This window comes from Culicoides brevitarsis, chromosome 2, assembly GCF_036172545.1.
Source record: "Culicoides brevitarsis isolate CSIRO-B50_1 chromosome 2, AGI_CSIRO_Cbre_v1, whole genome shotgun sequence".
Taxonomy (NCBI): Eukaryota; Metazoa; Arthropoda; class Insecta; order Diptera; family Ceratopogonidae; genus Culicoides; species Culicoides brevitarsis.
The window spans coordinates 4,215,178-4,227,491 of record NC_087086.1 but is presented as its reverse complement, the minus strand read 5'-3'; the positions used below and the strand labels follow the sequence as shown (position 1 = coordinate 4,227,491).

Here is a 12,314-nt window from a genome sequence, read left to right as displayed (position 1 = left end):
AAAATAGTTGAAAAAAATTTTTAAAGTATTCATTTTACGAATATTTGGTTTAAATAATAATTTAATTTAAATTAATTTGAAATTATTTTAATATTAATTAAATTTAATTAAATATTTTAATATAATTAATTTTTATTATTTTTAATAGTTTTTTTAAAATTTAAATTGCCTTAATTGTCATTGAATATTGTTAAAAAAAATAATGAAAATTTTCAAAATTTGTCAAAAAAAAAAATTATATTTTAATTAAAAATTTTTATTAATTTTTTTATTTAAAATTTAAAAAAATCAAATTTAAACAAATTTTGATGAAAAATAAACGAAATTCGTACAAATTTCATTTCAAAAAATAAAAATCGGGGACATTCTCCTAAAAATAAACCATCTGGTTACCTTACTCGACAGCCTTCAATCAACACTCCAAAACAAAAGATACCAATCGCTGCGATATTATTCTTTTTAATTCATCATTAAGTCTCGTTACGGTAAGCCAAGCACTCATTCATCTCCAAAACGAACAATTTTCGTATTACTCCGTCGTGTTGTGATGCAAAAAAGTCAAAATCGGGCAATAAAATCCGCATAATTCACATTCGATTTTCCAAATTGTTCGACAATTGACGGGAATTGACGGAAAAAAGGGTTTCTTTCAAATATGGTCATCTGCTGTGTGAATTGCATCGATACTTGATGTGTTTGTTGTTCTTGTGGGTGTCTCGTTACACACTCGTTGCAATAATAGACCAACTTCTTTTTGCATCATTTCACACACTTTTTTCACTACCTGTTCTACTGACGGGCCCGTATTATCTAATTAATTTGCATTTTTTGTTACAGGTTGTTTTTTTTTATAAATGTAGTTGCGTTTTAATTATTATACACTTACATTACCCGAAAGTGTGTGTGTGTGTGCCGTGGAACGTTATTGATCATTTTTTCGTACACCAAATCGCATCGTAGGTGTCAAAAATTGGGCAACAGCAAGACTGAATTATTTACTATTTATTTTAACCAGAAACAATGTCGGATGATGATCAAGATACGACGGTACGAGTCGCCGTTAGGTAAGGAAATCCTTAATTTTTTGCCCTTTTCCCATTAAAAAAAAATTTTTTTTATAGAATACGTCCCCAAATATCGCGCGAGTTGATCGACATGTGTCGCATTTGCACGCAAGTCACTCCGGGCGAACCGCAAGTCGTTTTGGGCGTCGATAAGGCATTCACGTTCGACTTTGTCTTCGACACAACTTCCAAACAGAGCGAAATTTACGACAATTGCGTTCATAATCTCGTCGAGGGATCGCTAAAAGGCTATAATGCCACAATTCTTGCCTATGGTCAGACCGGATCTGGCAAAACTTACACAATGGGAACGGGATTCGAGCGCGATATACCCGAAGAACTCGTTGGAATCATCCCTCGTGCGGTTCGTCATCTGTTTGAGGGCATTGAACGTTCGCAGCTGAACGACGCGACGCAATTTAGCGTGGGAGTGCAATTCATGGAGCTCTATAACGAAGACATAAATGATTTGCTGGATCCGTTTAGCAAGGGAAAAACTTTTAAAATTCACGAAGACACTTCCGGCGGCATTTCCATCCATGGGGCGACCATAAAATCCATTACGGGACCTCAAGATGCGTTACGTTGCTTGCAACAGGGAGCTTTGGCACGCACAACTGCTTCGACCAACATGAATGAACAATCGTCGCGGAGTCATGCGGTCTTTACAATTCTCGTGAGGCGTCAACGAGTGATGTCTGTGGAAGAAACAGATGCTCCGGATGGCGATTTGGAGACTTTAACGAGCAAATTTCACTTTGTAGATCTCGCGGGATCGGAAAGATTGAAGCGAACAGGAGCAACGGGCGAACGAGCACGTGAAGGAATTTCAATTAATTGCGGATTGCTCGCATTGGGCAACGTTATTTCCGCCTTGGGTGACAAAAGTAAGAAAGTTAGTCACATTCCGTATCGTGACTCGAAACTCACACGTTTGTTACAAGATTCGCTCGGCGGAAATAGTCAAACGGTGATGATTGCTTGTGTTTCGCCCAGCGACAGAGACTTCATGGAGACCTTAAACACCCTAAAATACGCGAATCGTGCCCGAAACATCAAGAATAAAGTTCAAATTAATCAAGACCAAAGTTCGCGAACGATCGCGTCGCTCCGTAGAGAAATCGCCGCCTTACAATTGGAGTTGCTCGAGTACAAACAAGGCAAACGCATGGCAGATCCAGCAGGAAATAGCAACATTTCCGACACATATCTCGAAAACGAGATGCTCATCACGGACAACAAACGTTTGCATCAACGTCTCAAAGCGATGCAAGAAACGGTCAATTGTCTCACGGACAAAAATGCGGAATTGCTCGCGCAGAAACAAATCGCCAACTGGAATGCAACCGGGGACTCGGAAGATTCGATGACGCAAGTTGTCGCCGGTTATTTGAGCGAAATTGAGAAATTAAAAGCTCGTTTGATCGAATCCGAGCAAATGTATCAACAGCTGAAGAAGCAACGTGACACAAATCCCGCTGTCATGAAGGCAAGTACGATGTCTTTCATCACGGAAGAGCCCAAATCCGTTATAGATCTCGCCAAAAAGGAGCTGGAGAAGGAACGGGAGATTTTAATGTCACGTTCGTTGCCTGGATTATCCGAAGATGGCGTCGTCCCGGCATCAGAAACGGCAGAAAGTGGCGATTCTGACTCGGATTCCGATTCGCAAGACAAAGCTGACGAGTTACAAGCTGAAATTGCCGACATTCAATCGGATATTGAGATAAAAACGAAGTTAATTGAGCAATTGGAGCTTTCGCAGCAACGAATGATGGTCATGAAGCAACATTACGAAGAAAAATTGACGGTACTTAATAATAAAATTATGAATACCCAAAAGGAACGGGATCAGGTGTTAGCGAATATGGGCGGAAGTATCCATGTTGGCTCGGATTCCGTTAAAAAAGTACGGGATGAATACGAAAAGAAGATTAGTGGCATGCAAAAAGAGCTGAGAAAACTTCAATCTGCTCAAAAAGAGCATTTGAGACAACAGCGGGCACTCGAGGCACAAGAAGCGCAAATGAGATCCCTTCGTTCGGAGCTTTCCGACTTGAAATCCATGAAAATTCGCCTCATGAAGGAGATGCAACGCGAAAGTAATCGTCACAAAGAGGAGGAAAATCGTAAAGTTCGTGAAATTGCGCAACTGCGGAAGGAAGCACGGAAGCAATCGAGTCTCATCAAGTCCCTGCAAGCACAAGGAGCTGCCAAAGATCAAGTTTTGCGACGCAAAACGGAGGAAGTAAGTGCCTTACGGAAGAGTCAGCGTGGCGGAAAATTATCACAAAAGGCAGCGGGACGCGTTTCGCCCTCATCTTCGGTGCCGGGAACCCCAAAAATTTACAATGCGCGTCACACAAAGATCAAATGGGACAATTTGCAACGCACTATTTATCGCGCGGCACGAAATAAACAAGCTGTTATCGAATTAGCGCGAGAACTTGAACGCCTAATTGAAGAACGTGAGACTTTGGGACGCGATTTGGCAAGCGTTAAACGCAGAAAACGCGTTCAAGAGACCCCGGAATTGATTTCCGAAGAAGACACCATCAACGCGAACTTGAATTACATTCAGGAAAACATTTCGCAAATCCAAAGTTCGATAATGGAGCTCGAGGAAGGCAAAGAATCCGTGAATGAACAAGCGATGTTGCAAAATGCCATCGATAACGTACGCAGTATTGAGGAAGCGAAATTCCTCCTTGAGCGCCTTTGTACAACGTCAATTTCGCAAGTTTGTGACAACGGATTGACGCAAATTCGGTTGAAGGAACGCGAAGCGTTGCTTAATGAAGTGCAACAGGATAGCAATATTCAGCAGCAATTGTTGGCGCATGTCTTGCAAAGTAGCACAAATGGGTCGATGGGTGCTTCCGGAGCTGGCGAGGGCATGATTGACATCGATAATATTAGCTTGATGATGTCTAATAGCACGGGAATGCTCAAAGATAACGGATTTGGGACATTTTTGACGGATAGCGTTACGGGAAAATTACCACAAAGCAATCGTTCGAGCAGAAGTCCGTCGCCGAATCCAAGTGAAACGTAAGAAAATTTAATTTTTTATTAAAATTCATCTTTTTAATCCATAATTTGTTGAAAAATCAAGTGAGAAAACACAAAATGAAGAAATTTGTGAAGAAGAAAGAACTTTAGAGAACAATAACTTATTTGAAGTCATCGTAGCGAACGAAAATTAGAAGAAATTTCCAACAAAATTTTCATTTTTCAAAAAATTTTTGTACTAAAAAATTTTTTTTTATTAATTTTTTAAAATTTAGTGAGTCAATTCGTTCTTCAAAGCAAAGAAAACGACAAGCGCTTCCATCGGAATTGCTTTTTGGAGACTCTGGCAACAACGTAAGTCTTCTTAAAATCTTTTAAATCACGAATTTAATTTTAAAAAATTATTTTCAGGAGGATTATGACAAAAAACCTGCAATTTCGCAATCAGATGCTTCCAAATTTATCCCGTTGTCGCGAGTTCCGAGTGCTCCAGGTTCATTAAAGTACGTAAAAAATAATTTTTATTTGAAATTTTCTTATTTTTGATTAAAAAATTATTTTCAGGGGCATGTCATCAATTCCATTAATAAGACAAAACACATTTACGGCAACTCCATCTCCATTATTGGCACGTAAAAATTACGAAATATCGCCTGCTGTTACGCCAGGTTCGCCAAGGACCCCAAGAAGAAGTCTTCAGAAGAAAACGCCGCCTGGAATGTAAGTAAAAATTAATTTTTTTCAAGTCAAAATAGTTATTTAGAATTTTTTTCGAAAAAATTATCGCTAAAAGTGAATGAAAGTTATTAAAAAGCAACTTTCTGACTTTTTTCTTCGCAGTTGTTGACTATCAAGAGATAGTCTCGTAGAATGGGTCCAAACTTGCTGCCACGAGAACGTTCTTGCTTTTACATTTTTCATTATTTTCCTTTATATTTGTTGTTATTGATTTGAATTTTACCTTATATTATTATATTGGTTGTTAGAGAAAACAAAGAATAGATTTTAGGCTGAAGCAATGAAGGAAAATGTTTCATATTTTTAAGGGGGAATGGGAAAAATATGGTTGCGGTTGGATAATTTTAAGAATTTTTATCGAAATATATTTTAATTTTAAGTTTGAATCGACGAAAATGCGATTTTAGAATTTTAACGGTCATTTTTTGAATTGACATTTATAAAATTTTTAAATTAAAATGTAAAAAAAAAAAAATTATTTTAAACAAAATTTTTATTAATTTTTAAATTTTCATAAAAATATTTTATAAAATATTTCAAATTTACTAAAAAAAAAATATTTTTTATTTTAACGGGCATTTGTTTTTTTTTTTTTGAATTGACATTTATAAAATTTTTGAATATTTTCACATTAAAATGTCAAAAAAATATAATTTTATACAAAATTTTAATTATTTTTTAAATTTTTCAACAAAATATTTTCTAAAAAATTTCAAATTTACAATTTTTTTTTAATTTCAAAAAAAATTTTTTTTGAAAAAATTATAATTTTTTTAATTGAAAAAAAATCTTTACAAAATTCTTTTACTCTATTTTCAATTTTCAAAATTTATCAAAAAATTATTATTTAAAATAAAATTTTAATTAATTTCTATATTTTTTGCATCAAAACATTTAGCAAAAAATTTCAAATTTACAAAAAAAAAATTTTTTTAATTTTAACGGTCATTTTTTGAATTGACATTTACAAATTTTTAATTAAAAATCTGTCAAAAAATTATTATTTTTTAAAAAAATCATATTTTTAACTCAAATTAAGTTAATTTTTTAAACAAATTTCGTAATTTTCGGGTGAATTAAGGTTAATGGGATAAAATAAATGAAACATTTGTCCAAATTGCTTTAGCCTTATATGCAAAAAAAAAACTAAGACACTTGTCTTTACCTAAAATGTAGTTGGAATGACCATGGAATTAATAATATTTTTACTAACAAGCAAAGTCAATTATTATTATTAAATAATATTATTAGACATTCATTAAAGTTATTTATTGTCTCGGATTAATTCTGTCATTTTTTTATTATCTCTCTTTTTATATCCATTACGCAAGTCCCGCCGATCCAATTTTTGCGATTCAAGCCTTCTGTTTCTTACAAAAGTGACCAAAAAGCAAAAAAGAATGCATTTCCTTTTACGGAACGGGCTAACGGATGACTAAACAAATGACTTGGCAAGCAAACAAGCATTCATTTCGTCACTTTTCACAATAAAAAAAAAATTATTAACGATTAACAGATTCACAAGCGACGCATGATATTTGTCTCACTTGCCATTTATGGCTCAATGAAGTTATAATACAACAATTTTGGGAAACACTACCGATCATCAAATAGTTGCGTACTCACAAAAATTTTTTTTCTTCTTTTTGCATGGGTGTCAATGAGTAATTTAATCTACGCCGAACAAAATAAATATTTGTTAAAATAATTTTCGATGGTGGTTCTCTTGTTTGTTTTTGGTTTTGTTTACCTAAACTTGACATTCTTTTGATGCGGGTTTCATTGACGATGGGAATTTCGCTTTTAATGACTTTTTTAATGTGAGAATTCCTTCTAACTCCGTTGGAACGAATTTTCATCGGCTTTTCATGTTTTCACTTTTTTACTAACGTACTGCTTCTATATATTTGTCTTTTGTCCTAACTAACTGCCTGCTTGCGCCATAAACCAAATCACACACAAAAAAAAATCCAAAAAAAAATCGACCTGAAGTGAGGATACGGAGATGATGCCATCGCCGCCAGTTTATCGCAGAGCCTTTTCACGCGAGGACAGCAACGTAGATGTTTTTTCTCGACTCGGCGCGGGACAAGTTGATCCTGTTCCCGGAGGTACAATACGAGATATTGTTGGAAAAGTAAGTTTTTCGATGATTTTTTTGAGCTAAAATGAAAATTTTTTAATTTTTTTGTCTTTTTTTCAGTCAAAAACTTACTCGCCGTTTTATTGCACGCACGTTGTCGAAGGACATGGCAGCTCAGTATTAGATATCAAAGTATTATTTGATCAAACATTGCTCACAGCATCCGCAGATCGCACTGTCAAGTTATGGGATTTGAGGAAAGGCATCGTTTATGGTTGTTTATCGCTGCATCCGGGACCTGTAGTTGCTGTCGAGTACAGTACGGAGCATAGTTTGCTGTTTTCCGCATCAGGATCCTTTATTCGGGCATGGGATTTGCGTGAAAGTACGACAAAACCTGTGAAAACTTTATGGTAAGAGATTATTTTAGTCGCATTTTTAAATCAAAATTTAAATTTACTTTCTCAAAATGAAAAATTTTTTAAATTTTCTTCAAATTTGTTTATTTTTTTTTGCAAAAAAAAATATTTAAAAAAATAAATATGAATTACCGGAAGAGCGATTTTTAAATTTGCTCCAAATGGATTTTTTAAAATTTGTCAGATTTTTATCATTTTTAATCATTTTATAACTCAAAACTGCCAAAAAATTGAAAAATAAAAAGTCAAGAGCAAAAAAACTGTGTCAAAAACTGTGTCAAAGCAATTTTTGTCAAATCTTGCTCCAAATGGATTTTTGTCAATTTTCTCAAAACTGCCAAAAAATTGAAACTGAAAAAAAATTTTTTCTTTGACATTTTTGTTTTAAAAACTTTCAAGAGCAAAAAAACTTGTTTTTTTCAAATCTTGCTCCAAATGGATTTTTATCTAATTTATCATTTTTAATCATTTTAAAAAAACTTAAACTGAAAAAAAATTTTTTCTTTGAATAGTTTAAAAACTTTAAAAAATGGATTCTAATTTATCATTTTTAATCATTTTTCAAGAGCAAAAAAACTGTGTCAAAAACTGTGTCAAAGCAATTTTTGTCAAATCTTGCTCCAAATGGATTAAAATTTGTCAGAGGGCTCTAATTTATCAAATCATTTTATAACTCAAAACTGCCAAAAAATTGAAACTGAAAAAAAATTTTTTCTTTGACATAGTTTTGTTTTAAAAACTAAATCAAAAAACTATTTTTGTCAAATCTTGCTCCAAATGGATTGAAATTTGTCAAAGGGCTCTAATTTATCATTTTTAATCATTTTATAACTCAAAACTGCATAAAAAAAAATTGAAACTGAAAAAAAATTTTTTCTTTGACATAGTTTTGTTTTAAAAACTAAATCAAGAGCAAAAAAACTGTGTCAAAAACTGTGTCAAAGCAATTTTGTCAAATCTTGCTCCAAATGGATAAAAATTTGTCAGTCTAATTTATCATTTTTAATCATTTTATAACTCAAAACTGCCAAAAAATTGAAACTGAAAAAAAATTTTTTCTTTGACATAGTTTTGTTTTAAAAACTAAATCAAGAGCAAAAAAACTGTGTCAAAGTGTCAAAGCTATTTTGTCAAATCTTGCTCCAAATGGATTGAAATTTGTCAAAGGGCTCTAATTTATCATTTTTAATCATTTTATAACTCAAAACTGCCAAAAAATTGAAACTGAAAAAAAATTTTTTCTTTGACATAGTTTTGTTTTAAAAACTAAATCAAGAGCAAAAAAACTGTGTCAAAAACTGTGTCAAAGCAATTTTGTCAAATCTTGCTCCAAATGGATAAAAATTTGTCAAAGGGCTCTAATTTATCATTTTTAATCATTTTATAACTCAAAACTGCCAAAAAATTGAAACTGAAAAAAAATTTTTTCTTTGACATAGTTTTGTTTTAAAAACTAAATCAAGAGCAAAAAAACTGTGTCAAAAACTGTGTCAAAGCTAATTTTGTCAAATCTTGCTCCAAATGGATTGAAATTTGTCAGAGGGCTCTAATTTATCATTTTTAATCATTTTATAACTCAAAACTGCCAAAAAATTGAAACTGAAAAAAAATTTTTTCTTTGACATAGTTTTGTTTTAAAAACTAAATCAAGAGCAAAAAAACTGTGTCAAAAACTGTGTCAAAGCTATTTTGTCAAATCTTGCTCCAAATGGATTGAAATTTGTCAGAGGGCTCTAATTTATCATTTTTAATCATTTTATAACTCAAAACTGCCAAAAAATTGAAACTGAAAAAAAATTTTTTCTTTGACATAGTTTTGTTTTAAAAACTAAATCAAGAGCAAAAAAACTGTGTCAAAAACTGTGTCAAAGCTATTTTTGTCAAATCTTGCTCCAAATGGATTGAAATTTGTCAGAGGGCTCTAATTTATCATTTTTAATCATTTTATAACTCAAAACTGCCAAAAAATTGAAACTGAAAAAAAATTTTTTCTTTGACATAGTTTTGTTTTAAAAACTAAATCAAGAGCAAAAAAACTGTGTCAAAAACTGTGTCAAAGCAATTTTTGTCAAATCTTGCTCCAAATGGATTGAAATTTGTCAGAGGGCTCTAATTTATCATTTTTAATCATTTTATAACTCAAAACTGCCAAAAAATTGAAACTGAAAAAAAATTTTTTCTTTGACATAGTTTTGTTTTAAAAACTAAATCAAGAGCAAAAAAACTGTGTCAAAAACTGTGTCAAAGCAATTTTTGTCAAATCTTGATCCAAATGGATTGAAATTTGTCAGAGGGCTCTAATTTATCATTTTTAATCATTTTATAACTCAAAACTGCCAAAAAATTGAAACTGAAAAAAAATTTTTTCTTTGACATAGTTTTGTTTTAAAAACTAAATCAAGAGCAAAAAAACTGTGTCAAAAACTGTGTCAAAGCTATTTTGTCAAATCTTGCTCCAAATGGATTGAAATTTGTCAGAGGGCTCTAATTTATCATTTTTAATCATTTTATAACTCAAAACTGCCAAAAAATTGAAACTGAAAAAAAATTTTTTCTTTGACATAGTTTTGTTTTAAAAACTAAATCAAGAGCAAAAAAACTGTGTCAAAAACTGTGTCAAAGCAATATTTTGTCAAATCTTGCTCCAAATGGATTGAAATTTGTCAGAGGGCTCTAATTTATCATTTTTAATCATTTTATAACTCAAAACTGCCAAAAAATTGAAACTGAAAAAAAATTTTTTCTTTGACATAGTTTTGTTTTAAAAACTAAATCAAGAGCAAAAAAACTGTGTCAAAAACTGTGTCAAAGCTATTTTGTCAAATCTTGCTCCAAATGGATTGAAATTTGTCAAAGGGCTCTAATTTATCATTTTTAATCATTTTATAACTCAAAACTGCCTAAAAATTGAAACTGAAAAAAAAATTTTTCTTTGACATAGTTTTGATTTGAAAACTAAATCAAGAGCAAAAACTGTGTCAAAGCAATTTTTGTCAAATCTTGCTCCAAATGGATAAAAATTTGTCAGAGGGCTCTAATTTATCATTTTTAATCATTTTATAACTCAAAACTGCCAAAAAATTGAAACTGAAAAAAAAATTTTTCATTTGTTTTAAAAACTAAATCAAGAGCAAAAAAACTGTGTCAAAACTGTGTCCAAATCTTGCTCCAAATTTTGTCAAAGGGCTCTAATTTATCATTTTTAATCATTTTATAACTCAAAACTGCCAAAAAATTGAAACTGCCAAAAAATTTTTTCTTTGACATAGTTTTGTTTTAAAAACTAAATCAAGAGCAAAAAAACTGTGTCAAAAACTGTGTCAAAGCAATTTTTGTCAAATTTAATGATTTTTTCTCAATTTTCAGCTCTTCTGGCAACACAATGTCAGGCACAGCGAACATTTCCGCCCTCCAACCGGGCGAATCTCCAATTACCGCAATGATCATTGGCAGCACAGGCAATCTCTATACAGCAGCGTCATCCGATCGCGTTCGAATTTGGGATCTACGTAAATTTTCGTGCACTGGAAAAGTTCAAGGAGGTCATCAAGCAGCTGTAATGTGTCTCGAATCATGGCGCAGCGCATCAGGAACTGACTTATTGGCAACTGGATCGAAAGATCACTACATCAAAGTATTCGAAATCCCGCAAACTGGAGGCCTAATTTATCCGACGCTCAATCTCTTGCCGCCCCATTATGACGGAATTCAAGTTTTGCTTGCGACAGACAAGGCAAATGACGGACAATCGATGGAACTGTTCTCCGGAAGTCGCGATACGTGCATCAAACGATGGGATTTGGATAGCGGCGACTTGAAGTTATCCATCAATAATGCGCATAAAGGATGGATTTCGGGCATGGCGATGTTCAGAGATATGCTTTTGACGACTTGCAGAGGAGGCGTGATGAGACTTTGGGATGCTCGAACGTGCGATGCACTTGCGGAAGTTAAAACGAGCAATCCAATTAGCGGATTGGTTGCTAATGACACGAGATTCTTCACAGCGTCGAGGTAAAAATTTATTTTTTTGATGAAAAATTTCAAATTTTAATGAAATTTTTAATTTTTTTACAGCAACGGTAGCGTGCAAATCTGGAAATTACCTGAAAATGTGGACTCATTGTTGTCTGTCAAGTCAAATTCCAACTCCAACAATAACTATAAGCGATAAGAAGTAACACACAATCACTGAAAGAACAAAAAAATCAATTATTTTAATGATAAATGTAGGAAGTGTTCCATCCTTCATAACTAATCCTGCTAAAAAATGATATTAACATATAGTATTTATGTTGTAAACATTCCAATTTTGATTAAAATCCACTAAAATTTATCATTTACACTTTTAGAATTAGAAAAACTAACCAATTCCCCACAAAAAAAGACTTAGTTAGGCTGTCGTTCGCGGTAGAACGCACGTTTTCTACCCGTTTAATTTGAATTATTTTTCAAATGCGAAAAAAAATGTAATCCAAAAATCAAATATTATTGTTAGAAGTATTTCTCACCTATAATTCTCAAGAAATCTCGTTCAAACTGAACTAATCGAGCAACTTTACTTAATTAAAATACCTTACTTTAAAAATAAAACAACCTATTTATCGAATAATACGCTAAAAAAGTATTAATATATTATTATTTATGAACATTAACTTTTAATATTTTAACAATTTATGCCTATTTTTTGTGTGTGAAGTTTGAATGGCTGAACTAGAATAGATGAATTTTAACTATTATACTACTACACTAACGAATTCTAACTTATTGCAAATAAATTACAAGTGAAAACAAAAAAAAACTAAAAAGACATAATTAATTAGTAGTGATTATTAATCGAAACATATTAAAAATTTAACCGGTTTAACTGGCACAATAATTATTTAATTATTAAAAAGACAAAAAAAAACAATTAAATGTATTTCCAGGGAATTTAGCCTAAAAAAACAATTAGAACGTAGGAATAAATAACAAATTGAATAAACAAGAGATTAATTA

General features: G+C 32.3%; 1 protein-coding gene across 2 annotated transcripts; it reads left to right on the top strand.

Moving 5' to 3' along the window:
- The first annotated feature begins 404 nt into the window (after window positions 1-404).
- On the top strand, window positions 405-12,103 carry LOC134830745 (kinesin-like protein KIF21A). 2 transcript variants are annotated; one of them, XM_063844315.1, is made up of 10 exons: window positions 405-485; window positions 838-1,064; window positions 1,122-4,115; window positions 4,352-4,430; window positions 4,488-4,579; window positions 4,641-4,796; window positions 6,807-6,951; window positions 7,018-7,310; window positions 10,683-11,330; window positions 11,394-12,103. In XM_063844315.1, the coding sequence occupies exons 2-10, from the start codon at window positions 1,021-1,023 to the stop codon at window positions 11,488-11,490; spliced, it is 4,548 nt and encodes a 1,515-aa protein (XP_063700385.1). In that variant the 5' UTR covers window positions 405-485; window positions 838-1,020; the 3' UTR covers window positions 11,491-12,103. The 2 variants fall into 2 exon arrangements, with proteins under 2 accessions (XP_063700385.1, XP_063700386.1); XM_063844316.1 differs by lacking the exons at window positions 6,807-6,951; window positions 7,018-7,310; window positions 10,683-11,330; window positions 11,394-12,103 and adding an exon at window positions 4,917-5,256.
- The last annotated feature ends 211 nt before the right edge of the window (window positions 12,104-12,314 follow it).

Coding starts and splice junctions, on each gene's coding strand:
- LOC134830745 (XM_063844315.1), top strand. CDS start 1,021: ATGTCGGATGATGATCAAGATACGACGGTACGAGTCGCCGTTAG. Junction 1,065..1,121: donor ACGGTACGAGTCGCCGTTAG/GTAAGGAAATCC, acceptor TTTTTTTTATAG/AATACGTCCCCAAATATCGC. Junction 11,331..11,393: donor AGATTCTTCACAGCGTCGAG/GTAAAAATTTAT, acceptor ATTTTTTTACAG/CAACGGTAGCGTGCAAATCT.